The following is a 21,640-nucleotide window of genomic DNA, read 5'->3' on the forward strand; positions in this document are numbered from 1 at the left end:
CCCTTCCCTTCTTATTATTATTTTTAATCTAGGGAAATAGAATACAATAAAAACTAAGCATTCCCATTTCTTTCAGTTTATTTCAAAATGAGAGGAATTTCTGCGGTGAAATTGGCACTTTAAGGTTAACAATTCAATGTTTCATGGCAGAAATATAATTCAAATTAATCATTTTTTAGCTCTGTTCAGCGAGTGCAAGTAGACTATCAAGAGTATGTATAGAAGGAACATCCTTATCTTTATCAACAAGGATATCTTGATGCAAAGTGTATTCTTCAGTAATCTTCTGCTTGCTATCAGCTCTCATGGATATTACCTTCTTCTTTGGCTTTGTTTCCTTAATAGTTCAAAATTGATTTTTACTGGTGAAACTACTCTACCTATAATATACTATATTTTTTTTATAGAATAGCTTCTATTTCACCAATTCGTTTTTAAACAACATTGCTAAACAGTTTTTTTTACTTAGCCTTTTGCTAGGTAACCACAAGACCTACATACATGATTCTCCAGGTCCAGGAAACTACATTTTACTTTTAAAAAATCGAGAGTAAAATGTTAAATTTTAACATTCTCCCACCCTTCATTTCGTGAAGAGCCGCTAGCATTAAATATTTCTAGTTTTAAGCAATTCACAATAACTAATACTTACTTTTTGGCCGCTGACAACTGGCAGTTGCTGTTCTTCAACTTCTTCTACAGTTTTATGCTTGCTTTGTATGTGTTTCTTCAAATTACCAGATTGAATAGAAGCATAGCTGCATAATTCACATTTGTAAGGACGATCATTAGTGTGCTTGCGAATATGACGCCTAAAAAATAGTTAACAGGAATAGATTTCAATGTTTAAACTAAGATTTTTTAACCTTCTGGAAAACAAGGACATTATAAAAGTTAAATGATAAATAAGCATTAAACATATAATAATCTCACATTGAAAGATTGATTAGTCCTGTATAAATCACATATTTGAATGTTTTGTCCTTAGTTTCTATTCGTATTCAATTCAACTTTATTGTTTATCTACCTATGCAGAATAGTAAAAAATCTGTATTTGAATATGTATATTTTTTTGTTATGTTTTACAGGGTAGCTTCTCATAGGTCCTGAGAGGTTTACAACATTTTTGGGGGAGGTTACCACCACCCTCCCAAGAGAAATCATCCCTAGAAAAAAATATACCAACCCTCCAAAAACATAAACTTAAATCTAAAATAAAAAAAAACGGGTTATGGAATTCAAACCCCACCCTCAAGTGCCCCACTTGAGGAGGAGAGAGTCGAATTTAATAACCCAATTTCTTATTTTAGATTTTAAAAGAATTTTTTTTTTTTTTTTTGGGGGGGGGGGGGTGCCCCCCCTTCTCATTTTTAATTTTAGTAAGAAAAAATTTAAAATTTTTTTTTCGAGGGGGGGATTTTTCATTTTTTGGGGGGGTTGGGTGTGTCCCATCCCCCAAGAAAATAGTTATAAACCTTCACGGGACCTATGAGAAGCTACCCTGTTAAGGAGAACCCGATCGGTTCAGCGGTTAGCGAGATCCTTCGGTACAGACACACAGACACACAAACACAAAGACAAACAGACATCCTGTTACTTTAGTATAAGGAAATATACCTAAACATTTAGATAATCTTACAAGGTATTTATTTTATTGTTTAGAAAACACCAATTTAAAAGATTCAAAGCACTTTAATATTGTTTCAAGAGAGATACTTTTGAAGGCACTGTAACGTACCAAAAAAATACCCTAAACTTGTTAAAATACAAAACAATAGGTAATAATAATTCTTACTTGAGAGCACTCTTATCACCAGTTTTATATGTACAGACAGTACACTGAAAAGGCTTGTCTCCAGAATGTTGCCTCACGTGAAGCCTCAAGTTTGTGTTCCTTAACATTTTGAGCATTTTTAATTTTTATTTCTTCTTAATTAAACAATATTTCCAGTATGGATTTGAATCCGATTAATATAAACTGGATTAGAACCGGTTTCTAAAAATAAAACAGAAAATTTTAAAATTGGTACAAGTTAGTTGGGTTGGGTAGGGACTTCGGGCCCTCGAAGTGAACAACACTGGAACTAATCTTTATATTTTTTTATTTTGCTATCTGTGGAAAGCTGTCTATTATACGATGCGATATATTTTTTAATTTACTAACCTAGAACATTTATAACCACAAATTTTGCAGATGTACGGCTTTAACTTGGAATGTACAGCCTGAACATGTTTCTTCAAGATCTTACTGTCTGCCAACACTTTCTGGCATATATCACATTTTCTCGTTTTGGCCCAGTTGGGGATTTGACTTCCATGCTTTTTTAGATGCAATACATAATGATTCCTAAAAGTAACAAAAGACATAAGTTTTATGGTTTAATTCATAAATAATTAATCAACAATTGGTTTGACTTTTACTATATATTTAATAATAATATAAGACACCTTGACCTTAGCAAAATATTTGTGAAGTTAACTAAGTATTTAGGGTTCTGTTTAATTAAATTTTTTTTGTTTCAATAACTAGATCTAACAAAAAAACATAACTCTTTTGTAATTAAAACAAGGGATGCTTTAAACAAGATTTAATTCAGCCTAGATGTAAAATTTTTATAATAACTTCATTAGTATAGCATAGAGATGTGTACACACATGCATCAGAAACCTATATTTCTAATTCTTAATTTATTTTAAAACGTGAGTCGGCTCTCTTTGCGTTGTAGGGCAATTTTTCTTGGGAGGGTGGAGGGTTGGAGGTACCATCCAAAAAAAATAGTTATAAACCTTCCCTGGATCCAAAAGAAGATTTAATTTTATAGAAATCCAATTGAGGAGATCTTTCGCTACACAAAGAGAGACATCCTCTTACTTTTATGAAAAGATAAGATGCAACTCACCTTAATTGATTCCTTTGATTAAACCCCTTCTGACACACCGAACACTGGAATGTTTTGAGATTATCATGAGTCTGGAAGTGTTTCTCAAGGATGGCCACAGAACAGGCCTTGTAGGTCCGACACTGACGACATTCATACATATCATAATCCTAAAAGACATAATGTACCAAGATATAAATTGAAATATTTTTTTGGGGATAATGAGTTTCTTGGGATAATTTTTTTAAAGAGGGTGGTACTGGTGGCACCCTCCCTAAAATAGTTTAAAAACCTATCCTGAATCTACGAAAAGGGACAAGGGAAGGTGATTCTGACAAACAATACTAAGTGAAAATTTCCCCACAAACCTCTTTACTTATTTCTCCACTTCTTACCCACTTCCCTTCAGTACCACCAAGAAACAAGTTTGACGCCAATTATACGCCAACAAAATATTCAATTTCAAATGGAATTAATTGGCTGAATCACAGCCCCTGCCTTTTTATAAAGATTAAATACCTTATTATGAACGGTATAAAGATGATTAGACAGGTATCTCCACCTGGGAAACTCAGAATTACAGAACGGACACACCAGAGACATCTGTTGTTGACAATTATCACCAATAATGGTTTGCTGGTGACAATTGGTGTGAAACTCAAGAAACTTTTCATTCTAAAAGAAAAAAACTTAATGTTACAAAAAAGGTAAATTTCAGTAGTAGTTCTTTTAATACTTTTTACTATTTGGCGGTTTCCCTTTAAGTGCCTATGATTGCACAACATAACCCCCCCCCCCCCCACAGTGGTCTATTTTGGCCTTTTGGTGGACATTTCACCTACCTCTACTCAAAGTCAATTTTCTCCGCCTGTAGTTTATAGAATCGTTCAAAATAAAAAGTGTGCGCCTTATTATTACCCAATACAACTCGTATGTACATCTAGAGAAGAAAAACAAAAGCCAACTGGTCTAGAAAATACTTTGAAACTTAGCCAAAATTTCATATTTTCATATTTTTTTCTTAAGTCCTAGAGAGCCTAAATTCGACGTTATAAAGCAAAAAAACATTAAAAAACCTTGAAGCATTAATAAATATTACTGTAGAAATCATTATATAAAGGTAAATGGTCTATTACCGAACTTTGTGCAACATACATTTGATAAAACTAATTGAAGTTTCTTCACCCTTATTCTACGAAGTTATTTTCTCTTAGATAATTAATAATAATTAATGTAATCTAGTAATAAAAACAAGGATAGGTTACTGGCAAAAATTATTTTATTACAAAGGAATTTATCTAAAAATGTTGTTTTTGTGGTAACCCAAGTCTTTGCTTATTATCACGAAATAAATACACAGGGATATGTTACTTGAAGACAATCTTTTTGGCCCCAAAAGAAAGTTTCATACAGCATGTAATAGCAACGACGAAGGGTACATATGACCGTAAATTACACTGGTACCCAAATTTTTATAAACACGTTATCTTGTTTGTTCGCCCAAAAACTTATTGAAATTGATTGGTTGGTTTCAAACTAGAAGTGTCCAAATTTTTTTACTAATAATAAAAGGGATAATTTTGTTTATCATTATTAGAGATGGATACCATTATCAATTAATCATCCATTGTTTTATCCCTTTAGATTACTTATGCAATAGTACTAATGGGAAGGAAAATGATTACATTCGATGACTGAAAAGTCGGAGGCTTTTTTCTTTAAATGCCATATCTTTGACGAAAATAAAATTTTCAGATGGTTTTAGTCTAGCAATGGATTTATTATTACTTGAATGTTACACCAGATTTTTATGTTGTGAAATAAAGGGAAACTCGCAGCAGACTAAAATAACTATACCCCCTTCCCCCTCCTTTACCCCATCCCATATCCTACTCGATAAATGAACTGGCCAATAAACGAGTCCCATGTTAGCAAGGAAATCTCGCAGCGGACTAAAATAACAATACCCCCTAATCCACATCATTTACCGCATCCCCTCTCCTACTCGATAAATGAACTAGCCAATAAACGAGTTGCATGTTAGCAAGCTAAATTGACGACAATTTTTACCCTGTCTTAATATCCACGTATATTCTATATCCATTAGTTTAGATGGAACCCGAAGCTATAGCATAAAGGGTACCAAATGCGTTTGCTAGTTTTTATTTTGTGTAAAACGTAATCATACTATAGATGTTAAAAAAGGCTGCAGCTTTGTTAGGCACTTTACTTTTAGAGTATGGACATTGCATTGATCCTTGAATTGATAAATGTAACAAGACATTTTTATTAATATTATACCTACTAGTTTAACAAAAATCAAATTACTGTTAGAAAATATGTTTTAGATATCTTACATAACAAACACACAAATTTAAACATTAATTTTTATATTATGTTATTAGGAAGAAGTAAGTTAAAATACATTAAAAATTAAAATTAACAGAGAAAAGAATAAAAGATTATTTTTTTTCTTTTTCATCAATTGCAATTTTAGAGTTACTCTAAAAAGTTAAAGTTAAAATTTGAAATAAACCGGGCCCCGTAACAACCCAAACTAAACATAAAACTATAACATTATACCTGTATCTTAAGAATAATATATGGTTTGGTATGTTACGGGGCCCGGTTTTTGGTGAAAAACTTAAAAAACTGAAAATAATTGCCAAAATTTTTTGCAAAAATATTTAGGAAATGACATAAAATTTTTAAGAAACAACTATAAAATGGATAAAAAAAGTTTTTTAAAAAACTAAAACTAGGGTTGGGCCGGATAGTTTTTTGGCCGGATACCGGATATCCGGCTGATTTCAAATGCCGGATATCCGGCAAATATCCGGTTATCCGGCCAAATTTTAATAGGTTATTTTAGGTTAGGTTAGGTTATATTTGGTTAGGTGATTGCCCCGCAGGGTTAGGCAATTGGCCCCGCAAGGTTAGAGTCCCCTACGAGGGGCTAGAAATAGGAGGAAAGCTACTGTGAAAATACGAATAATCGCTCCTTAAGGAGCGTTGCCACGAAAAGGACTATACCCGCAAAAAAAATTTCTTCATAAACTGGTGTTTTATATTATACTAGCGGCTGCGTCCCTAGTATCTAGGGATATTAGAAAGGACATGAAAGTGCAGAAAAATAACTTAAAACCTTACAACGACTTTTTTATAAAAATTAAACGGACTAAAACCACCCTGGGACCTAAAAAGGAGAACCATATCGGTTCATCAGTTAGCGAGATCCTTCGCTACAGACAAAAAAAAGCTTACTACTTTATATAATAGGATAAAATTAAGGTTAAAACTTAAAAATTAAGTAACTATTAAATCTCCTTAGCAAATAAATCTAATTAACTATTACTACCCTCAATATGTAATATCAACCCCTAACGGTTGGAGGATGGGCGGGGAGGTGGCGTTAAATGACTGCCCCCCCCCCCTCTGTTTTTTTCTATCCCATTTTCTGCGTATAAAAGGTAGAGGGCTACAACTGAGTGACTTTCGAAATATGGGTATGAAACATAACTAAGAGTTGAAAATTTTTAATACCTCCTTCCTGGCGGGCACAAGATGCCAGCAAATCTGGTAAGGTCATTCAGGTAAAAAGTAAAAATATTTTTTTTACTTAAACAAAGCATTTCATGTTATCTAATACTAAAATATCCTATAGTCGTACATCCTCATATGTAATATAGATGTTCAAGTCGATTTCAGGTTCCAGGTATAATCCTGCAAGTTCTGAACCTCCAGGTCTCCAGAAATCTTTAAACGGTTTCTGTGACCGCAACTTTTTACTTGAAGATTTCAAATTTTAAACTTAAGCTTTTTTATATATCTTCATGACTTATTACAATTTCATAAAATCCGTTGCCGTTTACCTGCCAACCGTCGGTTTGCGGCTGGCAGCTGCCAAGTACTGCTGCCACAGCCAAAATTTATGTTTTGAGATTTCTAATATAAAATTTACATAAAGATAAACATATTCAGAAAAAAATTTTCTTCTAGCTTCAATAATAAGAAAATTACAGCCATTTAAGATTTAAAAAAACAGAGATTTTTGTTGTAAAATATAAAAGATTATATTGCCGGATATCCGGCCGGATAGTTTCAATATCCGGTATCCGGCCGGATATTGAAAATGGCCGGATATCCGGCCACACCGGATATCCGGCCCAACCCTAACTAAAACCCCAGTTTCCTAATATATCATGTATTATTATGAATATAAATAGGTGAAGAAACTTCATTGTATCAATGTAACACTGAAAAAAATATTTTTTTCCAAAGATGGTGAAAATTCAAAAGGCAAAATTCATGACGTGAAAATAATCCTGAACCTTCATGTTTCAAAGTTTATAATTCATCAACCAGTAGTTGAAAAGACAAAAACTCTTCAGTTTCATATGAGATAGGGTATATATTTTAAAAATAAATTAATAATTTTGAGGAATTCCAATGTTAGTTTTTTGCGAAATGTCCGGCCTTAGACCACAAAAAAGTGAGATGCCAAAGTTATCCTAAATATATTTAAAAATTTTCCTTGGGAAAAATACATGACAAAATTTTTAAAGACTATTAGGAGGTTCCTAGGGCCATAAAAATGACGAGAAAGCTTTAATTTTTTTAATTGGTAGATCCAGGAAGAAAAACTAGACGCCTCTAATTAAAAAAAAAACATCAAGTAAAGATATTTGGGCGTTCTCCTCTTAGAAATATTTTTTAAAATTTTAAAAAGTTGAGTACCCTACCGATATTTGAATCTAAAACTAACCTTAAAAGTGGAATAACAATTTTTAACAGAGCACACCCAAATCCGTTTTTCAGCATCTGTCTCCAGATTTGTTCTATTTCTATTTAGCCTATGAAACTTGTATTCCTCCTGTTAGCAATGGATATAGAATATATGTGGATATTATGACAGGAGAATTGTCGTCAATTTAGGTTGATAATATAGAACTCATTCATTGGTCAGTTCGTTTATCCAGTGCGAGGGGCCGGGAGGGTTGGATGATGGGGGGTATCGTTATTTGAGCACGCTTCGAGTTTCACTCTATTAGAGAACATTAAAGTCTAATGTAACATCCAAATAATAATATATCCATTCCTGTGAGAGTCTGCCTCCACCAGATCCTGTTGTCAAGTCATGGTCAACATGATCATTCAGGTCATCCTCGCTGTCAGACAGCTCCTTAACAAGATTTCATGATTTTCTGGGCTGCTATTGAAGGTAGACAGCTTATATTTTTAGAAGATACTCCGGCTGTTAAGAATGTTTTCTCTAACTCACCTGGCCTTTAATAATAATACGAAAGAGGTTTGAGTTCTGTTTGATAAATGTAATTTCCTCGGTTGCTTTATGAATCAGATTTAACAAGAGGATCATTCTTTATAGTTTTCTCTGTTTTATGCTAAAAAAATAAAAGTGCACAACAAGCATCATAGCTTTACTACCTATCCTTCTTATTGATTTTCCTTTTTAGAGAAGCTTCAGAGTTTTACGGGATAGTTTAAGTCTATTTTATTTTAAGATTTAAACCTACACCTTCGAATACAGAACCTCTCTACACCCGGGGCAAAGTTATTAGTTAAAAATAATACCAAGTTTTGAGCATCAAGACCGTCTTCATGCTCCATCTGTTCTTCGTCAACACTTTGTTCAATATGAAGATCATCATCACTTTCAGTACCATTGAATGATTCATTAAAACCTTCTTTTAATCCTATAATATAAAGTTTCTATCACAAGCAATTTGCATATGATCTCGGAAACGGTTCGAGGATGCATAGACGCATGAATCATGGCTACAGTAATAAATATTGCACATTTTGAATTAAAATATTATTTTTGAAGAACAATTTATCTACCTTTTTTCTATGTAAAGTTACAAAAAATCTATGTTTAGGAAATATAAAAACGGAGGTAAATTAAGATTTTCCCGATATAAAAAAATCGGAATGAATGGAAGATTAAAATGTCTTAAATTGACCTTAGCATGTGTTCCCAAAAATAGATTTATTATTACTTACACCAGATTATCGCATACTCTAATAAAGTGTAACTTTTAGCTGGCTAAAATAACGATTCCCCCCCTCCCATCCCCTCCCCTCCTACTTAATGAACAAAGTGACCAATTAATGATGTCAAAGTAACCAACCTAAATTGACAACAATTTTTCTTCTCATAATATTTAAATATATTCTATATTCATTATTGCCCACTTACTTCTTTCTTTGAGTTTAAAGATGGCGACTTGGCACTTGCTGGTATGTTCTTTATACTCGGTCTTGTTGTTTAACTTGACCCCACAGTTGTTGCACTTGTGCTCCACACAGTTACCACTTCTCACATGCATCTAATAAAATATATACATATTTTTACTTGGATGTTACACCAGATATTAACATCTATAATACAAAGTAGAACGATGTCTGTCTGTCTGTCTGTCTGTCTGTCCGTCTGTCCGTCTGTCCGTCTGTCCGTCTGTCTGTCCGTCTGAAGCTTAAGATCTCAGTAACCACTGAACCGATTGGGCTCTACTCTTCAGGGAATATACCTACTGGTCCTGTGATGGTTTTAAGCTATTTTCTTGGGGGGTGGACAACCCCTAACCCCCCAAAAAATGAAAAATATCCCCCCCCAAAAAAAAAAATTTTTTTTACTTTTCCTTTTTAAATCTAAAATACGAAAAATTAGGTTGATCAAACCTCTTGGGGCAAAGCCCCTAGAGGCTAGGGGCGAAGCCTCTAGTATTCTTATAAAGTGATGCTTGCAGTTGGCTAAAATAACGATACACCCAATCCACCCCATCCTCGTCCCTTCTACTGGGTGAACGAACTGGCCAATAAATGAGGTCCATATTAGCAAGCTAAATTGACGACAAATTTTCCCCTGTCAATAAATCCATGTATATTCTATATCCATTCAACATGGAAATTTATTAATATTAACGTCCACTATAGGATAGAAGGTTAACACACATCCTTTGTTTGGAAGGCATAAATGTTTCCGGGCCAAAGTATTTCTGCCACTATTTCAGTTTCAGTGAGGGAAGGGACATTTGACTGTAAAAGGAGGATGTGCATAAGGACCATTTGGGCAGGGGGGGGGGTTTACTCGAGAACCCTTAGAGCTAGAGGGAGCTAATTTTGGATTTAAGCTTCTATGGGGCCAAAGTTACTTTCAAAATTATCGTCGACCCCCCACCCCCCCCCCCCAATTTTTTTTTTGGGGGGGGGGAGGGGGTAAAAATTTTTTTTATTGCATTTCTCGCCGAACTAGGCAATTTGGAATCATTTGAGACCATGTTATTTTTTTCAAAAATTTTTCGCCTTACAAGCAACCCTGCGGGGGGACTTTCAAATTCTCGTTTATGAAGGTATATCTTAAATACAGTATGCTACTCTCTTAGTTTTAAAGATATTTGAATGAAATCTTTTTGATTGTGTCACTAATTACCCCAAGTTTTGGTATCTTAAAAAAAAACGGCGGCGGGACCGCCGCTCCCGCCGTCCGCCGCCATTTTCCGCCGCCACCAAAAAAGAAATTTTTTATTGCATTTCTCGCCGAATTAGGCAATTTGGAATATGAAGGTATATCTTAAATACAGTATGCTACTCTCTTAGTTTTAGAGATAATTGGATGAAATCTTTTTGATTGTGTCACTAATTACTTCAAGTTTTGGTATCTTTAAAAAAAAAAAACGGCGGCGGGACCGCCGCTCCCGCCGTCCGCCACCAAAAAATTTTTTTCCATTGCATTTCTTGCCGAATTGGGCAATTTGGAATCATTTGAGACCATGTTATTTTTTTCAAAACGGAAAACGGCGGCGGACGGCGGGAGCGGCGGTCCCGCCGCCGTTTTTTTTTTAAAGATACCAAAACTTGGGGTAATTAGTGACACAATCAAAAAGATTTCATCCAATTATCTTTAAAACTAAAAGAGTAGCATACTGTATTTAAGATATACCTTCATAAACGAGAATTAAACGAGAAAGTCCCCCCGCAGGGTTGCTTGTAAGGCGAAAAATTTTTGAAAAAAAATAACATGGTCTCAAATGATTCCAAATTGCCTAATTCGGCGAGAAATGCAATAAAAAAATTTTTTACCCCCCCCCCAAAAAAAAATTTGGGGGGGGGTGGGGGGTCGACGATAATTTTAAAAGTAACTTTGGCCCCATAGAAGCTTAAATCCAAAATTAGCTCCCTCTAGCTCTAAGGGTTCTCGAGTAAACCCCCCCCCCCCTGCCCAAATGGTCCTTATGCACATCCTCCTTTACTGATAATCAATCTTTTATTTGACCAAGTTGACTCAGTAAATTTTGGTAGCTTTATTGAATTTTGATTAGTTGGTTTTAAACAAGCAGTAGAGGCCAAACTTTTCAAATAACAATATTAATTAACTTAGGGGATAATTTGTTAATCATCATTGAAGATATGACCTACCTTCATTTTCTCCTCACTTGACATACAGCTGCTGCAAGTTGTGCAGATAAATACTTGCTTCTTCTCTTTTACTAAGAAGAACTGGAAGTAGGAAGGTCTCTGGTCAGGTTGTCTGCCAGTTTTATCACAGGTCTGAGTATCATTTTCATCAAGTATAACAGTGGTTGCTGTACTGGATCGCATGTTGTACTGAATATAAAATGTGTCAAAATTGCGTAAAAAAAAACAATACATTAACATAAAACACTGTGAAATTTTTCCTTATCCTTTCATAAAAGTAACAAAAAGACTTTTCGTCTGTAGATTAAGATCTCTCTAACGACTGAAATTATATTTTCTTCTTTACAGTGAAGCACCTTTTAGGCCCAGGGAAGATTTTTGGGGAGTTTAACTCCACCCACCTAAGAGAAATCGCCAAGAAAAAATTACTTTTTCCCTACTGCCTTAAGAGGATCGTAGATAGATAACAACGATATATAGATCAGTCTTCGCAGTTGTTTATTTTCTAGAAAGTAAAAACTAACAAATACTTTAACATGGGATTTATTATTGACTGGATGTACGCCAGACTTTCTTGTTTCCTAATATTGTGAAACACGTAACTGGCTAAAATAACGATTCTCTCCTTCTACCCCCTTTACCCAACCCCCTTCATTGGATGAACATCCAGACCAATAGGTGATGTCCATATTAGCATCCTAAATTGACGCAAATATTTCTCATATATTCAAATATTCCATATCCATTACCTTATCACGTTGATCAGCAAGGACAAGATTCGACTTTGTATCCAGCCTTTCATCCCATTTTAACAAGTCCAAATGCTTCTCTTTCACATGCTCATACAACACATCTTTATAAACAATAAGCTAAATGATTATTTTTAAAAGCGAAGCTTTTCTATAATTAGGGTCGGTCCGTCCGTACGTCCGTCCGTACGTCCGTCCGTAACGGATAGCTTTTTTCGTTAATTTAGGCATGTTAGAATTGTCCTATCGATTTTAAATTTTGCATGGTGATTCCTTTAGTAGTTAGGAACGATTTAGAAAGCGTAGCAACTCTATAATCATTACCAAAATGTCCGTACGTCCATTTTAAACATGTTGACTTTTTTACTTTTTTAAATAGCTTTTTTCGTTAATTTAGGCATGTTAGAATTGTCCTATCGATTTCAAATTTTGCATGGTGATTCCTGTAATAGTTAGGTACGTTTTAGAAAGCGTAGCAACTCTATAATCATTACCAGAATGTCCGTATGTCCATTTTAAACATGTTGATTTTTTTTACATTTTTAACAACAAATTTGTATGTGACCTAATTATCCGATTGGTCTGATTTTTGGTATACTGATTCCTGGGACAACAAAGTACAATATTATAAGCGAAGCAACTCTATAATCAAGTCCTAAAAATGTAAGTATGTCCATAGACATTATCCTGTATCAAGCAGTTTTTCAACAAATTTACTTACAATTTTGCTTTAACTCTTATACATTCGCATTCTGATTATTCAGTTCTGACACTATACAAGTGATAATGTCCGTTTGTCCTACCGTTTCAGAGCTTCGCTTTTATGGATGTTGTCATCCTTGTTAATTAATAGCTAGAATATTTTTATTCTATTTATTAAGATATAAAATACTAAGAGGTATGCTTAGAAAACTTCATATTAATCTCAAAAGATATTTTTGTCTATATTAGAGAAATATTATTATATAGGTATATTATTATTATAGAAAGGGGTGAAAGTAAGGCAAATGGTAAGTGCAGTGGTCATGAAAAATAAGGAAAAGAGTGAAAGAAAATTAATGGAAGATAAGTCCGACTTCTTTAGGATAGTTTTTACTTAGATATACCCTATAATGATGAAAATGTTGACAAGAAAAAAGTGACATGAGGTCTAGCTGTAATAGCAGCTGAGTAGTGAGTAAATCAAATTTCCCCCATAGTGTTACGGGACAACGGACTAAAGGACATACAGACAACGTAAATTATAGAGTAGCTTCACTAATAAAAGATAAAAACCTCTGTAAGAACAGGTAAACGAGCATTGTCTGCACTTAAAAATAGTGTAGATTTCCACAAAATCTTCTAGAAACATTTTTTGTTCTGCTGGTTTGGTTTTCACTGGATCCCTAACAGTGTACACTCGAGATTTATTGTCATTAGTATCACTAAAACTTTCATCTTCGTGTGTATCACTTTCTTGATGAAACGAATGGTTAGGAGATAAATTGGAAAAGTCTTCTCTGTCTTGGGAAGAAGGTAGGGTAGTGCGGGGTTATTCCGGTCAATTTTTTGCTTCAACTTAAAAAAAAACATACTTCCCAAAAACTTTTTCCGGTTTTTAAGAGTGCAAATGAACGATATGGCAATAACGAAGAAGCCTGTCTTGGTCCCATTAAGATCTCGCAACTAGAAGTCGGTCAAAAATCGGTTTAAAGGGCGGCGGTTGGCCTATACCGGAATAACCCCACCGGTGGGGCTATTTCGGTCAGTTGACTTTGGAGGGGTGGAACACCCCCTTAAAATATTTTTTTTTCACATTTTAAACTATGAGTAGAAAGCTGAGGTCATTAGCTTTCTAACGGTACTAGTCGCATGTAGATCAGAAAATTTTTTGACCACATTTTGCCCATTTTAAAAAAGTCGGTAAAATCGCAAAAAAAACGTCGATTTTTTTCATGCAAACTTTAAATAAAAATCATACTTTTTATTATATGATTAGGTTTTTTAAGCTTTATACATAAATTAGAGGCAATTTCTGATTTGCAGGTCTTGGAATTTCTTGAAAAAAGTGATTTTTCCCCAAAAAATTTTTAATTTTAAAAATCCTGCCAGTTTTGACAGCAGTTTTTGATACATTTTTTCTTGTCTCAAATTGGCTAGAATTGACCTACAAGGGTGGTTAAGGTGTCTAAAGATGCAAAATTACATGCCTGACAATTAACTCGAAATAATATGGGGTCTAACCCTAATATTTCAACACATTTTATGCAACAGGAATTTTGAAAATGCAAAATCTTGAATATGTACTCTAAATCTTAGAGATAGAACCCATATCCTGGGGAGTTTTTGTTAGGACATGCAAAGAGCTTTCTATAGACACCTTAAACACCTTTCTAGCTTAGTCCTAGCCGATTTGACATAAAAAATCCAAACCGCGCAAAAATCTCGAACACCCTCTTATACGAAAAAGATGCAAGGGTTTCATATGGAATTTTAAATCTTCTAGCAGTCTTTCTAATAGACATACCCCTTCTTACATGAGCCAATGCAGCTGATACATCTTCAGGAAAATATTTAAGGCGTTCCTTTGGGTGATATACTCTTCCCATTACTATAAAAATGTGTCTGAAAAATTTTTAATGTCTTTACAAATTGAAAAGCTTAGGCAACAAAACATGACATATACAAGCAGTAAAATGACTAGTAATGTACATCACACAACAGGCAAGGCAATGATTAAAGCTTAGGTCATGCATTTAGGTTGTTTATGCTTCCAGATCACCTAAATAAAACATTAGGGTATTATACAGTTATAAATACAGTAATAAAAAAAAGTAAAAGAAGTGACCGGAATAGACCCTTTTTTTGAGACGAAAAAAAAAATTATGAAAAAATCAAGTTAGAACAACGCCTCCAATTGCAAACGATAAATGAATGCCATATCTTTCATTTTACAAAAACCCGGGGGTCGATAGGACTTACCATTTTTTCACAATTTTAGATTGAACATGGCCTATTTTGAAATTTTTTTTTTGCAATTTTTTTGCAACTTTTTGAGGGCAAAAAAATCATAGCAGGAGTGATCTGACAAAAATTTGCTGAAGTAAGAAATGAAAGCATAGGCAATAAACTACAACTTTGCTTTTCTGAAGATCTCTCGCAAACGTTTAGAACACCGTTAAAAAACGGTTTTAAAAAAGTTGGTCGAGTGACCGGAATTAGACCCCCCTACCGCATTAACCCCGCACTACCCTATTCTTGTTTGTCGTATTTGAGGCAAATCTTCTAGATTATGAGATGACTGGGCATTGGCTGCTGCTATGCTGTCGGGTGACAACAAATTGTGATGGTTGCCAGCAAATCTTTGATTGGAAAGTAAGTTCAAGGTTTGTAACGATGGTCTACGCTGCTGGCCAGGTTCTTCCAGATGTAGTTCTGATGGTTGGACGTGATGGACAACTAGATTTGAGATAGGTACAGTGTACACGGGAAGGTTGGATGTATTGATTGTATGGACTCTAAGGTTGGATGAATGCAGATTAGGTTGAAATGATATTGGACTTGAAGTATGATCAGCGTTACTGTAAATACTATCATTCTAAAAAAAATCATCAGAAAAGTGTCAATTATACCTATATACCTATAAAGCTTTTGAAATTCAAATCAATTCAATTCGTTCCTTGTTTTATATGGTTTATAATCACGTTTCTTTATTCGTAGGCTTTAAAACTTTGGGAACTTTTATTTAATTTTTATTGGTTTAATCTACTAAAGGGGTAATTTTGTTCATTGTCATTGTAAGTTATTCAAAATCACCTGGATATTGAGAACCTCTTCAGTCTTAACAGGTAGCACATCCTCGTCATGTTGTCCTCCTCCAACTTCAATAGGAAGAACATGGTTATGATGATGATGATGATTGTGCACAGTCACCTGAAGAACCTCCCCAGATGTGTCGGTTATTTGTAACACCTGCCCACCATCTTCTAGCGTTATAGGAAGCAGTTTCGAATCTCCTGACATTTCAATTCAAGAATGACGAACTCAGTTTTCCCGATGGCTTCCCTAAAAGTGCCTAACAAATGTGGGCCTTTACCTGTGGTGCCCTAATCCTGCCTCACTACCCAATAAAACCTAACTTAACCTGACCTCAAATAATATTCAAATAAACGAAAAAAGTTATTCCCCCCACCACCTGTTATTTTAATTAAATTTAAAATAAAGGAGGGGAGTTTCTAAGTTTTCAAATTTCTGTGCTTGACCAAGTACTCTGAGGAACCCATCAAACTCCAGATATTAAAAGTATCGGCCATTTCTATGTCTGTTTATTGAGCTGAGACATTCCTTCTAATCTTATTATTAGTGCCCTACGTCTCAAATTAGTCAATATTTATTTTAAAGTTTATAAAGTGGCTTATAGATAGGTATTCTTAAATTCCTCTGATAAGTTTAGCATCATCAGCAGTCATAACAACAGTACCATCAGCTAAAGCTATTTCAGGTATCTCTTCAATAACTCCGTCTACATTCTAAACAAAAGATAGTTTTTTTGGAAAAACTAATCTTAAATGACTTGAAAAAAATTTACTGTATTTCCCTTTTGGTAATTTCCCTCAAAAAGCCTGTCGAACACTGTCCACCCACCTACAATAATAAACAAACTAATGAACTAAGGGAGGGTTTTATTTTGCTCAATAAGGAACTTTGAGAGAAAATGCTTTTTTTCTCTCTAATAATAAATTAAACAAAAAAAATGTTTTAACGCGAACATAATGAAACATTATTTGATTGATGTAATATAATATTATTTTTAAATTTGGTTACCTCTGTGAGTTGAAATACAGTGCCAACATCGGCCATGTGGAAGCCTTGCCTTCCAGGCTCCTCATCTACAAATAACATCAATATTTTATTTCTATATTATTTGCTAGTGGCTACGCCCCTTAAGTCTCTAGGGCCACTTCACATTATACAAATAATTTTAATTAGCTCCAAAGTAGGGGGTGTACAATCAGTGGCGTGCGAACCGAAGGGGGCATTTGGGGCAATCGCCCCCCCCTAGCGACCAAAACGCCCCCCCTGCCCCCCCCCTAGCCACCGCCCCCCCTGCCCCCCCCCCTAAATGTTGAAAAATGCCCCATTTTCCCCCCCCCCCTGGTCAACTAAAATGCCCCTTTTTGCCCCCTACCCTACAAAAAGCAAAACTATCCCAGTTTCCAAAAAAAAAAGATCAAGAAATACTCCAAAAAACCTTACCAAATTTTATAATTAGTGTAGAAATTAGGTTATAATCTTTTTTCACTGAACATAACAAACCAGGTGATAGGAAGTATTTTATTTTGTATTATATAAACTTTTTACCAAAGAAATTTTGTACATCCCCAATGATGATACACAAAATTACCCCTTATATAGATTACAATTAGTGGATGAAATGTATGGAAACTTGACTTAATTAACCAACCAATCAAAATTCCATTTAAGTCCTTAAAGTTGTTGAGCCAACAAATAAGAAAATTTTATATGAAATATTGGGGACTAGTGTAATAAATAGCCCAAAAACCCCTCCCTCCCTGCATATTTGAAAAAAAAATTTGCGCTTCGCGCCCTTCCAAATGGTTTCTGCTTTTTATCACATTGTATATTTTGTTTTTATTTCTATAAAAACTTGTGTAAACAACAAATATTTAATCAAAAAGTTATTTTATATAAAAAAGAAACAGCGTTGATATTTATCTAAGCCTTTTTCTCAACACTGTATGTCTGTTTAAATGAATAACTATTAAGATATATAAGTTTTCCGGAATTTTAAAGTTAGGGGGAGATTTAAAATCTGCATCAAATTTTGATGATTTTTATAAAATTCGTTTTTTCTATAATTCTTTATCTAAAAGCGGAAATGCAATTTAAGTTAATTAATTTTGGCATCTGTGATTGGTGGATTTAAAAAATCTGCGCTCTGATTGGATGGCGAACATCATTCAACCAATTAAAGCGCAGGTAGTTTAAAATCCACCTATCCTATTGGTCAAAATTAATTAACTTAAAATGCATTTCCGCTCTTAGATAAAGAATTATACAAAAAACGAATTTTATAAAAAATCCTTAAAATTTGATGCAGATTTCAAATCTCCCCCCAACATTAAAATTTCGGAAAACTTATATTATCTTAATAACTATATATGATGTCATATTATTTTCAGGATAAGTTTATCATTTTTTTTGTGTACATACCCTTACAAAGAGACATGTTTTTTTTTATGGCAATTTTCATTAAAAACCCTTAAAACTAACTACACTCTATATTCCTAACTTGATAAAATACGCCACTCTTGTTGTCTATAATTGATTTTAGTTTAAAGGGGGAGTAAATATTTTTATAGTTGCGCTTCCTGCACCGCCCTTATAAATCATTGGAAACACCACTTAATAAAAATTAACAGAGTTTAAAAGTGCCATTTAAAAAGGGTACGATATGTTGATATAACTTTTTAGCTTCTCTATAATTCACTATGGCTGTCAGTATGTAATGCTAAGGGGGAAATGTGATTTTTTTAACTGCAATTAAAGATAGAAGGATAAAACTTAATGTTAACATTCCCATCATTATGGAGTATAATTAACTTTCAAAAATTCATGGAGGTCGGACTGCTTTTCAGGACGTTTTTGGCTATTTTTGTATCTTTTAAATTTCGGGTATAGTCCTTTTGTGACATTACCTCTTAAGGTGCATTTCGTCGTATTTTCACAGTAGCTTTTCACCTATTTATAGCTCCTGCGGGGCCAATTGCCTAACCCTGCGGGGAAATCACCTGACCTAACTTAACCTAGAATAACCTATTAAAAGCTACTATAAAAATACAACAAAATGCCCCTTAAGAGGCATTGCCACAAAAGAGACTATACCCCAAAGTTTTCCATATTTCTAAGAGATTTTTATATCTGTAGATGAAAGGAGTATTTTTTTATTTTTTACATAATTCTTTATATCTTTGGTTTTTATGGTACGATAAATTTTTTTTGTGGATTATAAGATTTCAAAAAAATAAAATTTCTCGCTGTTTCGAGCATCCAGTATGTAATTTACTTTGACTGTCATCACACAACATACAGGAAAAAGGATTTGTGACTTTTTCTATCTAAAATATATATTTATTTTAACAGATGCTCTTTAAATCTACTTGTCTGTATTCTTATTAATGATTTTTTGTGCTTAAAGATGTTGTCATCCTTGTTGTCATACAATAAAGAAATATTAAATCTGTTTTACATATTAAGTTAATTTTTGGTAAATTATTTCCAAAATGAGTGTTTTTATCTCCCCCCCAAAAAATTTTTTTTTAATGGGGTTATTCATCCTTCCTGCTGAGATTTTATAACATCCCCTTCCACCCATAAAAAAAGTTTTGTGGTGGGGGGGGGGGGGGGGAGGGGGAAGGTTAAATTATCTTCTGTACTTTTTTTTCGAAGATACTTTCTAGCTCCCTTCCCTTCGGTCATTGCAGGGTGGGGAGAAGGGATGGGGGAGAAGAGATGGGGGGGGAAGAGATGGGGGATATAAATGGGATATAGGGATGGGGGAAGGGATGGGGAAGAAGCAGAGATGGGAAAAAACCAGGTTTTTTTAAAAAAGATCAAACCAGTGTGGTTTATTTGGTTTAAACCGGTTTTTATTGGTTTTTATTAATAAAAACCAGGTTTTTTTAGTTTTTTTAATAATTTTTTTGTTTTTTTTAAATAATTTTTTTGTTTTTTTTTAATAATATCCAAATTAAAGTATTCTAATTTAGTATAAAGGGGTAGTTTCACGAAATGCATTTGAACTTAATTTAGTGAACCGCATATTTTATCCTGGTTAAATGGTTAAACTACATTTATATGGCATATATTTGAAAAAATTTCAATTTTCTACCACATAGTTTTTGAAATATCAAGACTTGAAAATCGTCTTTTTAAATTGCATATATCACAAAAAGACAATTTTCAGGTCTTGATATTTTAAAAACTATGTGGTAGAAAATTGAATTTATTTCAAATATATGCTATTTAAATGTAGTTTACCCCATTAACTAAGAAAAAATATGCGGTTCACTAAATTAAGTTCAAATGCATTTCGTGAAACTACCCCTTTAGTATAAAGATTTAAACTATTAAAAGAATTTTGAATTAGGTATTTATGTTTTTGACTGTATTTTTTACATTATAAAAAGACTAGCGGCTAGGCCCCTACCTAGAGGCCTCTAGGGGCACTTGAGGAGGAGAGAGTCGAATTTAATATTTGAATTTTTTATTTTATATTTTGTAAGAAAAAGTAAAAAAAAAATTTTTTTTGGGGTGGGCGAACATTTTTTTTTGGGTGGGGGGGGGGGGGTGGTTGCCCCCCCCCTCATTTTTAAATTTAGTTAAAAAGTTTTTTTTTTTAAATTTTCGGGGTGGGTTGGGGGTGTCCCACCCCCTAAGAAAATAGTTATAAACCTTCCCGGGACCTATGAGAAGCTACCCTGTTAAGGAGAACCCAATCGGTTCAGCGGTTAGCGAGATCGTGGGTAGAAACATACAAACACAAAAACACACATACAAACATCCTGTTACTTTATTATAAGGATATAACTGGAAAGATAGGCCTTTGTATTAAAAAAACCATTTAAACCATCCCACCTTGGTTTTTTTTGGTTTTTTTAGCTTTTTTTTTTTGGTTTAAACCACTTGATTAAAACCACGTGGTTTTTATTTTGCCATCCCTGGGAAGAAGGGATAAGGACTAGAAGGCCCATAATCAAATAATCCCACCCCTTAAAACGTCCTTATTTAAATTAGTATATATAATCAAAATGCCCCCCCCTAAAGCAAAATGCCCCCCCGGGGCACTTTGATTTAGGGGGGGGGGGGCAAAATTTTACAAAATCTTAAAAATGCCCCCCCCTAGACAAAGTGCTTCGCACGCCACTGTGTACAATTACATTTTATTATATACTTTTTAGAAATTAGGTAAAGAAATTCAACTTAATTAGAATATAAACACCACTGGTGATAAACCCACAATTGATTACCCATTTTTTCCCTAATTTCCGAAGTTGTACGACAGATAACCCAACTATTGCAAAAGTTATTATCAGCTACTCCGTTCAAAGGGAAAGGCTTTTTACATTTACAAAGCGATTTATACTTTATAAATTTTATTTTTTTTAATTTAGATTTTTTTTTGGAAGTTTGAAGCTTTTTTAGCTAGTAGTAAATATGGAGATAGGATGAGGGTGATACGTACAAAATCGTAAACTAAAAGTGAACTGGTCCCACTGGTAACTAATTTAAAAAGTCATTTGAATTAACTAAATTTTCTGAAAAAAATATATGATCTTACCCTCATTATTAAAAATATTCGACTCCATCTTTAGACGCTTTCAAATCTCATCCATATTTCATTTTTATTTCTAGAATTTTGAATATATTTATTTATTATGAATAGTAATCTAAAATTAAAATAAATTTCTATGTTGTGGCAATTAATTACTAAGGTACACGTGTCACAGACTTCTGGGATAAAATTCAGGGATAAAGGGATAAAACAAAGGAATATATTTATGTCTAATGACTTAT

General features: G+C 33.8%; 1 protein-coding gene across 1 annotated transcript; it reads right to left on the minus strand.

Moving 5' to 3' along the window:
* Positions 1 to 77: 77 nt before the first annotated feature.
* LOC145321309 (uncharacterized) lies at positions 78 to 21,494 on the minus strand. Its single transcript, XM_080162871.1, has 18 exons — positions 21,405 to 21,494; positions 16,868 to 16,932; positions 16,480 to 16,572; positions 15,860 to 16,057; positions 15,297 to 15,641; positions 13,340 to 13,580; positions 12,065 to 12,168; positions 11,316 to 11,504; positions 9,097 to 9,226; positions 8,472 to 8,593; positions 7,976 to 8,061; positions 7,645 to 7,750; positions 3,399 to 3,554; positions 2,901 to 3,049; positions 2,165 to 2,347; positions 1,796 to 1,894; positions 653 to 812; positions 78 to 337 (listed from the first exon to the last, which is right to left on the minus strand). The coding sequence occupies exons 1-18, from the start codon at positions 21,430 to 21,432 to the stop codon at positions 176 to 178; spliced, it is 2,616 nt and encodes an 871-aa protein (XP_080018997.1). The 5' UTR covers positions 21,433 to 21,494; the 3' UTR covers positions 78 to 175.
* Positions 21,495 to 21,640: the final 146 nt, after the last annotated feature.

Source organism: Acartia tonsa, chromosome 1, assembly GCF_053477335.1.
Source record: "Acartia tonsa isolate MP-2025a chromosome 1, ASM5347733v1, whole genome shotgun sequence".
NCBI lineage: Eukaryota > Metazoa > Arthropoda > Copepoda > Calanoida > Acartiidae > Acartia > Acartia tonsa.